The sequence below is a fragment of the Coregonus lavaretus genome (genome assembly GCF_964263955.1).
Source record: "Coregonus lavaretus genome assembly, contig: HAP1_SCAFFOLD_484, whole genome shotgun sequence".
In the NCBI taxonomy this organism is placed as follows: Eukaryota; Metazoa; Chordata; class Actinopteri; order Salmoniformes; family Salmonidae; genus Coregonus; species Coregonus lavaretus.
In genome coordinates, this window is record NW_028166613.1 from 227578 (window position 1) to 244826 (window position 17249).

The 17249-nt window shown below is 43.9% G+C and overlaps 1 protein-coding gene across 2 annotated transcripts; it reads right to left on the reverse strand.

The window, feature by feature from the left end:
* Nucleotides 1-531: 531 nt before the first annotated feature.
* Nucleotides 532-15425, reverse strand: LOC311114519 (RUN and FYVE domain-containing protein 1-like). 2 transcript variants are annotated; one of them, XM_084189759.1, is made up of 15 exons: nucleotides 15074-15425; nucleotides 14535-14708; nucleotides 14055-14274; nucleotides 13726-13911; nucleotides 13395-13530; nucleotides 6166-6267; nucleotides 5937-6053; nucleotides 5624-5791; nucleotides 5379-5476; nucleotides 5171-5290; nucleotides 4967-5096; nucleotides 4792-4886; nucleotides 4021-4069; nucleotides 2805-2882; nucleotides 532-1714 (listed from the first exon to the last, which is right to left on the reverse strand). In XM_084189759.1, exons 1-15 carry the CDS (start codon nucleotides 15405-15407, stop codon nucleotides 1568-1570), a joined length of 2154 nt encoding a protein of 717 aa, XP_084045885.1. In that variant the 5' UTR covers nucleotides 15408-15425; the 3' UTR covers nucleotides 532-1567. The 2 variants fall into 2 exon arrangements, with proteins under 2 accessions (XP_084045885.1, XP_084045886.1); XM_084189760.1 differs by having other exon boundaries at nucleotides 14535-14705; nucleotides 15074-15396.
* Between the last annotated feature and the right edge of the window lie 1824 nt (nucleotides 15426-17249).

The window sequence follows — 17249 nt, forward strand, 5'->3', positions numbered from 1 at the left end:
CTGACTGCAGGGTTGGGGTAAATTCGATTTAAATTCCAGTCAATGCAGAAAGTAAACCAAATTCCAATTGTACATTTTCATAATTGAAAAGCGTTGAATGTAATTGACCCCACCTGACTGTTATATCTCAGTGTATGAACCAACACACTTCTGTAAATAGTATTCTAGATGTTGCTAGTCTTTTCTCCAGTAGCTGCAAAAATATCTAGCCTTTCTGTCAAAGTCTGAAACAATGTTAAAATAATGGTGTGTGTAGTTGACATTTTACATGGTGAACAAAGAGCATGTTTGAGTTTGTTTTATATTGAAGTGATTGTTATGGGAGGGGTTGGGGGGAATTCTCCATGAGGGATGGATACTTTACTTATTTAGTTGGCAAACAAACCTTACGTTTTTCTGTTAAAGGTTTCTTTCTACTGCCTATGCAGATTTTTTTTTTTTTTAAGGTGCACAAGAGTGAATACAATTTTAAGCTGGATATGTCGTTTGTCTTGTTTTAGGTGAGTAGTTTCCTATACAGTTAAGAAGAAACACATTCAGATACGTTTTTATTAAATTAGATATCTATCAAATATCTAGATAGAAAACATGCCCCAATAATTCGTCAGAAAATGGCAGTTTAGTAGCACTGGTCACAATCAATGCACAAAATGATAATTCTATACATTCTAAAATAGACATCTTAATGTGTTAAGAACATTCTGTAGTCATTTACAATAAAAAAAAGACCTGGGTCTAATAAATCCACAATTATTCAGCTAGGCAGGTTGAGATGAGCAGAAAATAACTGTTCCTTTGCTTCACTGGAAGTGAAAGAATCGTGAATCTATACAATCGCCTCTAAGACCTTTTCAAAGCTAAATTTAAGACTCCTGATTTAAATTACTATAATAAAGCGAATCAACGTTGGTTTTCTTGAACTATTTCAATTCAATGCTATTATTGAAGGTCAGTTCGTCTAACATCTTCCCGCAATTGTGACATGGTTGCATATTTGGTCATTCATAGTACAACAAATACTGATGCCTGTTCCAATACCCTGTGGCTCCCTTCAACTACAACTATCCTTTAAATTCAGCATCCTAGAGGGTATATGGAGTATAACTGGGAATGGAGTTAGTTCATAACATTATGACAATTAGCTGGCTGACTCATTGTATTCTTTAGTGAGCTTACTTTGTGAAATCCCCCCAGATGAGTTTAAAAGAGAGAAGGCAGTATTAGCCCAAATCAAGAAGTGGATAGAACCCTCTACAGTTCAAAAGTAAACCGTGCCAAAGATCCTGAATTTCAGGTAAGTGGCGAAACAGAACTTTATAAATATTATAGATCACACCAAATCCACTGTTCCTGCTCAAATTTGATTAAAATGTGTTCTCAATGACCAAGAGTACTGTGGGCTTTGAGCACAGTAGCCTAGATCACTGCAATGACTTGCGAGTGAGGGAAGAAAGAAAGATTATGAGTGAAACGTGTGAGCGTGTCTGCTTGCGTGAGAAGGAGAGAGTATGTATGAGGGTCTGCTTGTGTGAGAAGGAGAGAGTATGTATGAGGGTCTGCTTGTGTGTCAGGAGGTGGTGGAAGAGGTGCTCCTCTGCAGCAGTAGGGAGTGGCAGATGTCACAGACCCGTACAGGTCGAGGGTAGGAGGGCAGGGCCAACTCATTACTAGAACAACTGTTGCAGTAGATATCTCCACAGTTCCTACAGTGGTGCTGCAGACAAGGAGAAAAAAACCCACATACTAAATTTACATTTTAGTCATTTAGCAGACGCCACTATCCAGAGCGACTTACAGTTAGAGTGCATACATCTTCATACTGGTCCCCCGTGGGAATCGAACCCACAACCCTGGCGTTGCAAGCGCCATGCTCTACCAACTGAGCTACACAGGATGTCCAAGTATAACTGTTAGTAACATTTGTGGCAAATGAGAGCATTTCATTCAAAGGCATTTATACACCGAACAAAAACATAAACGCAACATGTAAAGTGTTGGTCCCATGTTTCATTAGCTGAAATAAAAGATCCCAGAAATGATTATTTCCCTCAAATTTTGTGCACAAATTTGTTTACATCCCTGTTAGTGAGCATTTCTCCTTTGCCAAGATAATTGATCCACCTGACAGGTGGCATATCAAGAAGCTGATTAAACAGCACAATCATTACACAGGTGCACCTTGTGCTGGGGACAAAAGGCCACTCTAAAATGTGCCGTTTTGTCACAACACAATGCCACAGATGTCTCAAGTTGAGGGTGTGCGCAATTGGCATGCTGACTGCAGGAATGTCCACCAGAGCTGTTGGCAGAGAATTGAACGTTCATTTCTATACCATAATCTGCCTCCAATGTCGTTCTAGAGAATTTGGCAGTACGTCCAACCGGCCTCACAACTGCAGACCACGTGTAACCACGCCAGCCCAGGACCTCCACATCTGGCTTCTTCACCTGTGGGATCATCTGAGACCAGCCACCAGACAGCTGATGAAACTGAGGACTATTTATGTCTGTAATAAAGCCCTTTTGTGGGGAAAAACTCATTCTGATTGGATGGGCCTGGCTGCCAAATGGGTGGGCCTGTTCACTCCAAGCCCACCCATGGCTGCGCCCCTACCCAGTCATGTGAAATCCATAGATTAGGGCCTAATTAATTCATTTAAATTGACAGATTTCCTTATATGAGCTGTAACTTTGAAATCGTTGCGTTTATATTTTTGTTCAGTATAAATCTTTCTCTACATCTGCCACAGACCAGAGTCCACAACTGAAGGAAAGACCGAAGAGATGGATGGACAGAGCTTTACCTTTCTGCGAGCGATGGAGAACTCCTTCTGACACTGTTTACACTGTGTAGCCTCGTTGTCTTTCAGCCAGGCTTGGCCCTGATGGACACGGACAGACAACAATGCTCAATCACAAATTATTACAGAAATGAGTGAGTGTCTGTGTTGTGTAGGTGGGGGTCATAGACTTCTCCTTGTACCTGAAGGACCCTATGACCAGCGGTGAGTGCCTATGTCTAGTCTACTAGTGAAGAACAAACTCCATAGAGACTTGAGCTGTGTTCGAATAGCCATACTAACATACTGTATACTATTAGTTCATTTTAGTATACTGTAAACGAACCGTATCCTTTCAGTTGAGCATACTAGCGCTTCGCCTGTCTACCGGAAGTTGATGCTGTTGATATGCAACCTCTTGCTAGCATAACAAATGACTAGCTGCTGGCAACAATTTAATGACGCTTTTTTGCCGACGTTTACAGACACCGGCCAAATTCAACTGGTGTTGAGCGTTCGTAAATTCAGCAGTTATGCTGCGCTCTGGCACAGGTACACTCAGACGAGAGTGCTCAGAAATCGGAGTAGATAGCCAGAGCTTATTTACGAACGCACCCGAATGTCCATTGAAAACGCACAACGACTATACCACTTAGCTAAACTAAGAATGACATGAATAATCAAGTCAATAAACGTTGGGTAGTTAGATAGCATATAGTTAATATACTGGCAAGTTCGATGTATTCGCCAACTAACATACCGGTACATACTGCTGTAATGATATGCGGTTCGTAAGGATAGCGTAACTAACAAATTGTCAGACAAAATAACGTGTAAGGTAACTTATTTGAAAAGTCATGACTTTATTATATTGCTCAACATTTTCTAAACATTTGTCATAATTAGTTAAAGCAATGAATATGTATCCACTCTCGTTGGACTTCGGCTGCATATTTTCCGCCATTTTCTTCAAATCTGAAAACGTCGTGAAGCCACGCCCATTTTCGGAATAATTGCATTATTGGTCCACTGCTTGTATACTTCGTATTTTGGCGAATGTAGTATGACATCCGGGAACTTTTGGCATACTAACTATATCCATACTATGACCAATAAGCATACTATACACTCAATTTACCTCACAAATAGTACGGTTAGTATGAGTATTTGAACACAGCTTTGGTGTAACAGAGAGCTAGAGGAAAGGGGAAGTGTTAATTTAGGCCAGAGAACATGTTACCTTGAGGGCTTTATTGACCTCTTTGAAGTCCTCCATCTTCAGTTTAGACCTACGAGAGAGATGTGTCATACAAAGACAAAACAGATGGAACACAGGAAGGAAGAGAAGAGAGAGAGATGTAAAGAGCAGGATTAGGAGTGTGCCTAGTACAGTACTCACTGGCTGAGGTGTAGGCCCATCTCCTGTAAGGCTGTCTAGTATAGTACTCACTGGCTGAGGTGTAGGCCCATCTCCTGTAAGGCTGTCTAGTACAGTACTCACTGGCTGAGGTGTAGGCCCATCTCCTGTAAGGCTGTCTAGTACAGTACTCACTGGCTGAGGTGTAGGCCCATCTCCTGTAAGGCTGTCTAGTACAGTACTCACTGGCTGAGGTGTAGGCCCATCTCCTTTAAGGCTGTCTAGTACAGTACTCACTGGCTGAGGTGTAGGCCCATCTCCTGTAAGGCTGTCTAGTACAGTACTCACTGGCTGAGGTGTAGGCCCATCTCCTGTAAGGCTGTCTAGTACAGTACTCACTGGCTGAGGTGTAGGCCCATCTCCTGTAAGGCTGTCTAGTACAGTACTCACTGGCTGAGGTGTAGGCCCATCTCCTGTAAGGCTGTCTAGTACAGTACTCACTGGCTGAGGTGTAGGCCCATCTCCTGTAAGGCTGTCTAGTACAGTACTCACTGGCTGAGGTGTAGGCCCATCTCCTGTAAGGCTGTCTAGTATAGTACTCACTGGCTGAGGTGTAGGCCCATCTCCTGTAAGGCTGTCTAGTATAGTACTCACTGGCTGAGGTGTAGGCCCATCTCCTGTAAGGCTGTCTCCTGCTCCTGACAGGTCTGCTGGAGCTGCTTCTTCTCCTGACGAACATCCTGCAGCTCCTAGAAACACACAGAAACAAGCTCAGAAGAAAAATGGGAGGTGGACTTCTCTTTTCTGTGTGTCTGTGTGTGTCACTGACCATGTGTAGCCCCTGTATCTGTTGTAGTTGGGTGCGTAGCTCAGTGCTGTTGTCCTGTTCTCTCTGTAGAGCTCTCTGAATGGCCTGTCTCTGCTCCTTCTCACTGCACAGATCACTCTCCAGACCCAGCCTAGAGAGACAGGGTGGTGTGGGTCACAACGTGTGTGTGTGTGTGTGTGTGTGTGTGTGTGTGTCCATACGTACCTCAGTGTGTCCAGGTCAGACAGCTGTTTCTGTAGGGAGTCTACTCTGCCCTCCAGCTCTGTCCTCATGTCTCTGTCTGTCTGGTCACTTTGTCTGCGATCACGCTCCGAGTTCTGCAGTCTGAAAATACATGGGCTACAATTAGTATTCAATCATGTTAAAACACGGAAACCATTATGAAACCACTCTGCACCACACACACAAACACCTCTGCTCCATCTCCTTAATGGTAGTCTCCATCTGGTTCATCTTCTCCTCCAGTTGTCCCACCTCCTCCTGCTTCCTCTGGGCATCACTCTCACAGTCCTGCACACACATTCTGTCAAGAGGTGTGTACTCACAAGGGTGTTGCTAAGTAAGTGAGAGAGTATGTGTGCATTTCATGTTTGCTTGAGCGCGTGTCTGTGTATATCTGTCCGTGTATATCAGTCTCTGTGTGTCCATGTGTGTTACCTCTGCCTTATGGAACATCTGCAGGTTGAGGGTTTTGACCTGGTCTAGTTGTTGTCGGAGGGCTTGCAGTGTGTCCTGTTTCTCATGTGTGTCTTTCTCCAGCAGCCTCATGGCCATCTCCATCTCCTGCTTTAGTCCTACCTGCAGCTCCAACTCCCGCTCCAACTCCTACACACACACACACACACACACAGAGGAACAAAGGTACAGGAACATACACACCTATTGTAGAGGCAGTATAACACAGATGTGTTAGTTGGCTAGGATCTCAAAGAAATGTAGAGCTAGTTGTTCATCTCACTGTTTCACACACCTGTCTGATGCGTTTCTCCTCCTGGTACTGTTTCCATACCACGCTGTACATCTCATCCAGGCCCTGCCGTGTCTGTCTGTATGTCTCCAGCTCTACTGCGCTGTCCTCCAGGGTCGCCTAGGAAACCAAACAGGACGTGAAATGCCAGCTCTTCATATTGTCTGACTTCGATGACAGTCACACAGACTGAAAACGGTTGCAGATGCATAGGAAGTGGGAGTGTCCTGACCTCCTCTTTCTTCTGGCTGCTCTGGACGATGGTCTCATTCTCATGTCTCAGTGTTTCCTGTTCCTCCTGTAAAGAGTTAATCCTGTCTGTCGCTGCCGTCAGCTGTAGGGTTATAACACATCCATAAGCACTATGTAGGGTTATAACACATCCATAAGCACTATGTAGGGTTATAACATATCCATAAGCATGATTTTTTTGTGTGTGTGTGATTAAATCGCATTGTCTGAGCGTTAAAATACACTGAAAACATAAAAATACATAATCTATACAGCTAAAATCTACAATGTTAACATTGAGGTTAAAGAAAGTGTGCTTTTCTCAATTTACCTAATTTTGCTAACCGTTACTTTACACAAAATCAAGACGTCAATATTATTTTAATGTTTTTTGTATGAAATATCTTCAATTACAGCTCCCACTGAGCAAATTCGGAATTTGCAATTAATCACAGCAAATCCTGCAATTACCTCTTTTTGAATCATTCGACAGCCCTAGTTAAAACACAGCTATAAGGACAATAGGTTTATAACACATCCATAACGACTACATAGGGTTATATTTCACATCCATAACAACTACATAGGGTTATATTTCACATCTATTCATTTTCCATTCTAAATTCAAATCTGCTGCTGATGGAGCTCATGAGCTGGGCCTCTGAGCTGGATCTGTCTGAACTGACTGTGTGTGTGTAAGTAAATGATGTATTGTGAACAAAAATATAAAATGCAACATGTAAAAGTGTTGGTCCAATGTTACATACATTTGCCTCCATTTGGCAAATCTGACCATAACTCTATCCTCCTGATTCCTGCTTATAAGCAAAAACTGAAGCAGGAAGCACCAGTGATTCGGTTAATAAAAAAGTGGTCAGATGACGCAGATGCTAAGCTACAGGACTGTTTTGCTAGCACAGACTGGAACATGTTCCGGGATTCTTCAGACAGCATTGAGGAGTACACCACATCAGTCACTGGCTTCATCAATAAGTGCATCGATGATGTTGTCCCCACAGTGACCGTACGTACATACCCCAACCAGAAGCCATGGATTACAGGAAACATCCGCACTGAGCTAAAGGGTAGAGCTGCCGCTTTCAAGGAGCGGGACTCTAACCCGGACGCTTATAAGAAATCCCGCTATGACCTCCGACGAACCATCAAACAGGCAAAGAGTCAATACAGGTCTAAGATTGAATCATACTACACTGGCTCTGACGCTCGTCGGATGTGGCAGGGCTTGAAAACTATTACAGACTACAAAGGGAAGCACAGCCGCGAGCTGCCCAGTGACACAAGCCTACCAGACGAGCTAAACCACTTCTATGCTCGCTTCGAGGCAAGCAACACTGAAGCATGCATGAGAGCACCAGCTGTTCCGGATGACTATGTGATCACGCTCTCCGTAGCCGATGTGAGTAAGACTTTTAAGCAGGTCAACATTCACAAGGCCGCAGGGCCAGACGGATTACCAGGACGTGTACTCCGAGCATGTGCTGACCAACTGGCAAGTGTCTTCACTGACATTTTCAACATGTCCCTGACTGAGTCTGTAATACCAACATGTTTCAAGCAGACCACCATAGTCCCCGTGCCCAAGAACTCTAAGATAACCTGCCTAAATGACTACCGACCCGTAGCACTGACGTCTGTAGCCATGAAGTGCTTTGAAAGACTGGTCATGGCTCACATCAACAGCATAATCCCAGAAACCCTAGACCCACTCCAATTTGCATACCGCCCCAACAGATCCACAGATGATGCAATCTCTATTTCACTCCACACTGCCCTTTCCCACCTGGACAAGAGGAACACCTACGTGAGAATGCTATTCATTGACTACAGCTCAGCATTCAACACCATAGTGCCCTCTAAGCTCATCACTAAGCTAAGGATCCTGGGACTAAACACCTCCCTCTGCAACTGGATCCTGGACTTCCTGACGGGCCGCCCCCAGGTGGTAAGGGTAGGTAACAACACATCTGCCACACTGATCCTCAACACGGGGGCCCCTCAGGGGTGCGTGCTCAGTCCCCTCCTGTACTCTCTGTTCACCCATGACTGCATGGCCAGGCACGACTCCAACACCATCATTAAGTTTGCCGACGACACAACAGTGGTAGGCCTGATCACCGACAACGATGAGACAGCCTATAGGGAGGAGGTCAGAGATCTGGCCGTGTGGTGCCAGGACAACAACCTCTCCCTCAACGTGACCAAGACAAAGGAGATGATTGTGGACTACATGAAAAAAAAGAGGACTGAGCACGCCCCCATTCTCATCGACGGGGCTGTAGTGGAACAGGTTGAGAGCTTCAAGTTCCTTGGTGTCCACATCACCAACGAACTATCATGGTCCAAACACACCAAGACAGTCGTGAAGAGGGCACGACAAAGCCTATTCCCCCTCAGGAGACTAAAAAGATTTGGCATGGGTCCTCAGATCCTCAAAAAATTCTACAGCTGCACCATCGAGAGCATCCTGACTGGTTGCATCACCGCCTGGTATGGCAACTGCTTGGCCTCTGACCGCAAGGCACTACAGAGGGTAGTGCGTACGGCCCAGTACATCACTGGGGCAAAGCTCCCTGCCATCCAGGACCTCTATACCAGGCGGTGTCAGAGGAAGGCCCTCAAAATTGTCAAAGACTCCAGCCACCCTAGTCATAGACTGTTCTCTCTGCTACCGCACGGCAAGCGGTACCGGAGTGCCAAGTCTAGGTCCAAAAGACTTCTCAACAGCTTCTACCCCCAAGCCATAAGACTCCTTAACAGCTAATCATGGCTACCCGGACTATTTGCACTGCCCCCCCACCCCATCCTTTTTACGCTGCTGCTACTCTGTTAAGTATTTATGCATAGTCACTTTAACTCTACCCACATGTACATATTACCTCAACTACCTCAACTAGCCGGTGCCCCCGCACATTGACTCTGCACCGGTACCCCCCTGTATATATAGCCTCCCTACTGTCACTTTATTTTACTTCTGCTCTTTTTTTCTCAACACTTTTTTTGTTGTTGTTTTATTCTTACTTTTTTTGTTTAAAATAAATGCACTGTTGGTTAAGGGCTGTAAGTAAGCATTTCACTGTAATGTCTGCACCTGTTGTATTCGGCGCATGTGACCAATAAAATTTGATTTGATTTGAAATAAAAAATCCCAGAAATCTTCCATATGCACAAAAAGCTTCTTTCTCTCAAATGTTGTGCACAAATGTGTTTACATTCCTGTTAGTGAGCATTTCTCCTTTGCCAAGATCATCCATCCACCTGACAGGTGTGTCATATCAAGAAGCTGATTAAACAGCATGATTACACAGATGCACCTTGTGCTGGGGACAATAAAAGGCCACTCTAAAATGTGCAGTTTTGTCACAAAACAATGCCACAGATGTCTCAAGTTGAGGGAGCATGCAATTGGCATGCTGAATGCAGGAACGTCCACCAGAGCTGTTGCCAGACAACTGAATGTTAATTTCTCTACCATAAGCCACCTCCAACGTCGTTTTAGAGAATTTGGCTATATGTCCAACCGACCTCACAACCGCAGACCACGTGTAACCACGCCAGCCCAGGACCTCCACATCGTCTGAGACCAGCCACCCGGACAGCTGATGAAACTGTGGGTTTGCAAAACCGAAGACTTTCTACACAAATTGTCAGAAACCGTCTCAGAGAAGCTCATCTGCGTGCTCGTCATCCTCACCAGGGTCTTGACCTGACTGCAGTTCGGCGTCGTAACCGACTTCAGTGGGCAAATGCTCACCTTCGATTGCCACTGGCAAGCTGGAGTGTGCCCTCCACGGATTAATCCCGGTTTCAACTGTACCGGGCAGATGGCGTTGTGTGGGCGAGCAGTTTGCTGATGTCAACGTTGTGAACCGAGTGCCCCATGGTGGCGGTGGGGTTATGGTTTAAGCTACAGACAACAAACAATTGCATTTTATCGATGGCAATTTGAATGCACAGAGATACCGTGACAAGATCCTGAGGCCCATTGTCGTGCCATTCATCCGCCACCCTCACCTCCGCTGGTAGAGCATGGCGCTTGTAACGCCAAGGTAGTGGGTTCGATCCCCGGGACCACCCATACACAAAAATGTATGCACGCATGACTGTAAGTCGCTTTGGATAAAAGCGTCTGCTAAATGGCATATTATTATTATTATTATTATCATCATCATCTCATGTTTCAGCATGATAATGCATGGCCCAATGTCGCAACAATCTGTACACAATTCCTGGAAGCCAATGCACGGCCCAATGTCGCAATAATCTGTACACAATTCCTGGAAGCTGAAAATGTCCCAGTTCTTCCATGGCCTGCATGCTCACCAGACATGTCACCATCTTTGGGATGCTCTGGATCGATATGTACGATAGTGTGTTCCAGTTCCCAACAATATCCAGCAACTTCGCACAGCCATTGAAGAGGAGTGGGACAACATTCCACAGGCCACAATCAACAGCCTGATCAACTCTATGCGAAGGAGATGTGTCGCGCTGCATGAGGCAAATTATTGTCCCACCAGATACTGACTGGTTTTCTGATCCACGCGCCTACTAAAAAGTAAAATAAAAAAAAGTTCTGTGACCAACAGATGCATATCTGTATTCCCAGTCATGTGAAATCCATAGATTAGGGCCTAATTAATTTATTCAAATGAACTGATTTCCTTATATGAACTGTAACTCAGTAAAATATTTTTAAATTGTTGCGTTTATATTTTTGTTCACTGACCACCTTCCGGAGACACTTGAAACCCTACCTCTAAGAAATACCTAGAATAGTATAAAGTAATCCTTCTACCCCCCCATAAAAAAAGAAAGAAAAAAGTGGTTGTCCCACTGGCTATCATAAGTTGAATGCACCAATTTGTAAGTTGTTCTGGATAAGAGCGTCTGCTAAATGATGTAAATGTATGTCTATGGGGCATGTAGGCACCTGAGCTGAGCCACAAGGGAAAGTGGGCATCTACCACCCCACTATCCCAATCATCCACTAATTAAATTGGTCATTTTTGCAGATTAAAAGTGTTAGAGCTAGTAATGTATCAATATTTAGCAATGACACCCAATGAATATATAGCACAACTTTGGATTTCACCCCAGTCTCATAATCGAATGGTTTAGACCGTTTGGATGTTGACAACTTGGAGTGAGCTTCTCTTCTTCGACCATGCAGTGTGGGTAGCAAAAGTGACTGCTGTCCTAGTTATGAAATTAATGTTACCCTGTATATGACCACAAATGACCATATATACACTGATCGTTTAAACCAAAACTACCAAAACTATTGCTGATGGAGAACCTGAATAATCAAAATAAAATATAATGTAAGTTCCAATCAGCATGTAGGCTATAGCCAGATGAGAGTTGTGTCCGGTAGCATCTTTGGGTCATCTCCATGTAAAAGCACCAACACGTCAAGTTCATAGGAGTGTGTCAAATTGGGTGTCAAATGAAAGCTAAGAGTCTATATTTGAGTAATTAAGGCATATGCATTTAAAACAATTAGGAATAAGCAAAGGTTTTGATTTCTGGTCAAACAGATGGAAAGGGGGTCTTAGAAAACATCTACCAGAAAAAGTATTAAAAAATGTATTATACATACATCAAAACATAACTGTTGAAGTAAAGACCCCTACTAATATCAACACTTATATTTAGTTTTGAATACATTTTTCTGCCTTCTGTAAGTTTAAGAAACATTGCCTTGAAATTACGTTACCAAAAACCCACATATCTTTAAGATAGGGGTTTTAAGATAAGGGTGAATAATGAAAGTTCAGAGGTAAAACGGAAACGGTAGACCTATCAATTAGTTCGTGTTTTTATTGATATCAATTTTGTTTATGAATTATTAAGTGATTAAAACTCGAAATTCCGTTGCCAAATCGGTAACGGAATTTCAGAAAAACCGGTGACGGAATTTTCAGAAGGTAGAAAGAAAGTAATTTGAACAAAACATTTTAGTGAACCGGCGACTCGTACGTTTGAATAGATTTTCTGACCGATGCATGTTACATTTGGATCGGTTTGGTGTCCTGCAGACTGATGCACATATCTTAAACATTTGAACTGGGGACCGATGCGCATCAGTGAATCGTTACATCTCTAGTTATAACACTTACATAAGCTCTACACAGGGTTATAAGACACCCATGATAACTATGGTTATTATAACACAGTCATTTGGGGGGGGGGGGGGGTTCTACTAAGCTAACATATGGAATTGTTTTAAGATGGTCATACCAAGGATACTTTAGCTATTTGATTTTGAATTTTAGGACCCCTAAGTGTCAAAGGAGTGTCAAACTCATTCCATGGAGGGCCGAGGGTCTGCAGGTTTTTGTTTTTTCCTTTCAATGAAGACCTAGACAACCAGGTGAGGGGAGTTCCTTACTAAGACCTAGACAACCAGGTGAGGGGAGTTCCTTACTAAGACAACCAGGTGAGGGGAGTTCCTTTCTAATTAGTGACTTTAATTCATCAATCAAAGACAAGGGAGGATCGAATGAGTTTGACACCTGTGCCTTAATCAAAGTAGTTTGATAAAAACATTGAATTTGGCCTTACTGCTTTTAGCCCATAGAAACACATTGAATAATAGCTTCATACATGGATAAACAGATATTTTGTTTTGACTATCAAAAGGAAGTTTGTTCTGAAGTGTCTGTCCTATATCTGATAGATATAAGAAAGATCAGGAAACATTTTATGTTATTGGGACATGTATTTAACACCTTATTTTAGGCACTAAACTATATACACACTTCCATAATTGTTTTAACCTGGTATCCAGCTACCTTCAGACTAGTCTTGTGAGGCTTGTGGGTGTCCTAGAGCAAAACGTACGTGTTTGTGAGAAACTTACCTTTCCATAGAAGGGTCATATTAGTGTGTAGCCCAAACTATTCGGACGCTACAGACAGAAGTTGGCAGATCGGCTGAACCGATTTCAGACAAGTCTTGTGACGCTTGTGGGGTTTTAAAGCAAAACGGAGAACACCATCGTGTTCGTGAGAGTCACCTTTCCATAGAAGGGTCATAATAGTTTTTGTAGGCCAAACCGGTCGGACGCTACTGACGTTTTCATGAGAAGACCAATTTTCGGGATGTCTCATGGTCTGCAGTAGATTGAGACACAGCCCATGCAAAAAACGTATCTTTAGCTTAATAAACACTACAAAGGATTACAACACATTCATAAGCTCCTCTGACCTCCTCAATGAGCTTGCTGTTGGTCTTCTCTATGGAGTCCATCTTGGCCTGCAGGTCAGTGACGGTGCAGCTCAGGTGTCTGTTCAGCTCTTCAATGTAGTGCTTCTGGTCCAATATGGCCGTCATCTTAGCATCGCTGACAGCGAGGAGAGAAGGAGAGGTTACAGGAGAAGAGACAAAGGATAACAGAGAGAGGAGTGTGGTTTATGTTGATGGTTTATCTTTGCTGAGAAAGAAAGAGAGGAGGAGGTTAGAGGAAAGGAGAACAGTCATAAATAAACAGAGGAGTGTGTTTGGGGTGAGGGAGGAAAGGCAGAGACATAGTACTTACTCCTTAGTGGTCTCAGTGGTCATAGGGTCCTTCAGGTACAAGGAGAAGTCTATGACCCCCACCTGGGAGTCCAGGTCCTCTCCTTTGATACAGAGGTTAGCGTCAATGACGTTTAGCCCCACCAGCATCCCTCCTATCACTGTCCCCTCCTCCTCCATCATCAACGCTCCTGGATCATAGAACTCACTGTGGAAGGAAGGAGGCAGAAAGATTTTGTAAGATAGATACAATAACTACTGTAAAAGTGAATAGGACACAAAATGCTTACCGGTATTACATGTTTATTACACTGATTCAGTTCTAGCAACAGAGCCTTGTGCTGTACTCACCCCAGGAGGTCCTTATGGTCCAACAGGGCTTTCAGGTAGTCAGACAATTTCTTCTGCATCAGGGCCAGATGCAGCCAGGCCCGAGCCCGACCCAACCCAGTCTTTAGCCCTGGCAGGTCTCTGGCGCTGGTGGCAATATCAGTAGACTCAGGACACAGCTTCTGAACCAGCTCCAGAGGACCCCAGATAGACTTATTCTGATTGATGAATGACTTCTTCACTACATAGAGAGAAAGAGAGAGAAGATAGGAGAATGTTTAGGTAGTGTTCTTCAAAGGGCCAAAACGAATAAGTGCCGCAGGAATACTGGAGTCTCCAACTCTGCTACGGGAGAGCAATTGGTTGTGCAGGCTTTCGCTCCAGCCCCGCAGTAACACACCTGATTCAGCTAATCAAGACCCTGACAAAAGTCTGCAACACACCTAGTAGCTCTCCAGGCGGAGGGTTGGCCTGTCACCCCTGTTCTAGAGCAAGTCTCACCTTTCAGTCCGTGTTTGAGGCAGTGCTCCAGAACCACAAAGAACTGCTGCAGAGGAGGGTAGTCAGAGTCCAGGGTTCTGCCCAGACTCAGAGATGACTGGATCAGGACCTTAATACTCAGCTTCATCATACTGAACAGGTTGGAGCGCTCCACAGCCATATGGTCCTTCACTGCTACAAATAGAGAGGGAGAGAGAAGAAAAAAATAATTAAGAGAGGAGAGAAAAAGAGAGGCGCAAGAAATAGAGGGGAGAGAACAAGAAAAAGGGGGGGGGAGAGATCATAATCTGAATTTCCTGTGCAAAAGTAATTTTTAAAAGGACAACAAGACTTGACCACGGATAAATATAGACTGTTAGTCTATATTTATTGCTTAAGTATGCCACTCTGATTTCCTCGCCAGGCAGGAGTCATGTGTTGTGTTGACAGCTGATGACAGCAGAGATGCAGAAGAGAGAAGTCGCTGGTTCAGCACTTAACTACCTAGTAAGTTTATATGCTTCCACATTGGCGTGCAATACAATAACCTTGCTACGTACCTGGTAGGTATTGGTTAGTGTGTGTGTCATTCTCGGTAGAGTTTTGTTTAGTCGGACTGGTAGCAGAGCTCACGGCAGATCCCGACGATTTGGCGTTTCTCAAAGCTGCACCGTAGCTAACCCCACTGCTGATCGTCTCGGTCGCCTTCCGTGCTAGCGACAGGATCGGTGTTGACCAGTTGCTCTCGGTCGCCGGTTTGTCTTTTGGAGCCTCTTCATCGCTGCTAATGCCAACAGGGTGGCTGTCTGGAATAACTTCCAAAACTTTGGATTCCTGTTCTTTGACGTCGCTTTCCTCAGCAGCTGTGTTTGTTTCCCTTACCTCGTCGGCCATTTTTATTAAAATAACGGAACATGTGACTCCAGGCCAGAGCAATCGCTTATGATGCCTGCGAGAAGTCCAAAGTAATCGAGGAATGCTTTTCAGTGATTCATCAAGTGTTGTTTTATTCGTTTCGCATCGTTTAAAGTGTTTTCTTTCCATATAAACAGTCTAAATAATATTTTACGACATTTTTAAGCGACGCTAACTATTGTGGATAACAGCCAATGTTTATGAGGTTATAGCTGTGTATCCATTTCAAGCCACTAGATGTCACTATTGATATTGTCCCGTGTCCTTCGTGTGTATCCATTGCGTAGGTAGGCCTATGATGAAACTGAGCTGAGGTTACAGACCTAGAAGTGCATTCAGATCAGTGGCTTTTGGTTGACAACATATTATTTTAGATTTAAACCAGTTTAAAGCATGTTTAGCTGTTTTCCCGGTTATAGATTAAGTCTAGTCCTGGACTAAGTAGATCTTTCAATAGAGAATCTCCATTGAACATGGTTCTTAGTCCATGAACAGGCTTATTAAACTGTGCCTATTAAACTGACCCTAAATGTCATAATTTGCATGCTTTTTTTATTAATGTAGTCACAGGTCTAATGATAACTTCTTGTAAGTCCATTATTCCCATTAATTCAAATGATACAGAAAGAGGCATGATATGATCAGCAATATGATGTCAAGCAATGCACTTTTATGTTATTTTTCCAACTAAAATGCCTAAACAGTCAACAAAATTAGACACATTTTCATTTAGCCTACATTAGTTTGTTGTAACTTTATAATCCATGTATATGGTTTAAACCACTCTATAAGTATAAACCATGGTTGCATGTTAAATGTGCAACCAGAGGGAAAAAAACTCTAGACCACCTTTACTCCACACACAGAGATGTGTACAAAGCTCTCCCTCGCCCTCCATTTGGCAAATCTGACCATAACTCTATCCTCCTGATTCCTGCTTATAAGCTAAAACTAAAGCAGGAAGCACCAGTGACTCGGTTAATAAAAAAGTGGTCAGATGACGCAGATGCTAAGCTACAGGACTGTTTTGCTAGCACAGACTGGAACATGTTCCGGGATTCTTCCGATAGCATTGAGGAGTACACCACATCAGTCACTGGCTTCATCAATAACCGTACGTACATACCCCAACCAGAAGCCATGGAGTACAGGCAACATCCGCACTGAGCTAAAGGGTAGAGCTTCCGCTTTCAAGGAGCGGGACTCTAACCCGGACGCTTATAAGAAATCCCGCTATGCCCTCCAACGAACCATCAAACAGGAAAAGAGTCAATACAGGACTAAGACTGAATTGTACTACACCGGCTCTGACGCTCGTCGGATGTGGCAGGACTTGAAAACTATTACAGACTACAAAGGGAAGCAAAGCCGTGAGCTGCGCAGTGACACAAGCCTACCAGACGAGCTAATTCACTTCTTTGCTCACTTCGAGGCAAGCAACACCGAAGCATGCATGAGAGCATCAGCTGTTCCGGATGACTATGTGATCACGCTCTCCGTAGCCGAAGTGAGTAAGACTTTTAAGCAGGTCAACATTCACAAGGCCGCAGGGCCAGACGGATTACCAGGATGTGTACACCGAGCATGCGCTGACCAACTGGCAAGTGTCTTCACTGACATTTTCAACATGTCCCTGACTGAGTCTGTAATACCAACATGTTTCAAGCAGACCACCATAGTCCCTGTGCCCAAGAACATGAAGATAACCTGCCTAAATGACTACCGACCCGTAGCACTCACGTCTGTAGCCATGAAGTGCTTTGAAAGGCTGGTCATGGCTCACATCAACACCATTATCCCAGAAAACCTTGACCCACTCCA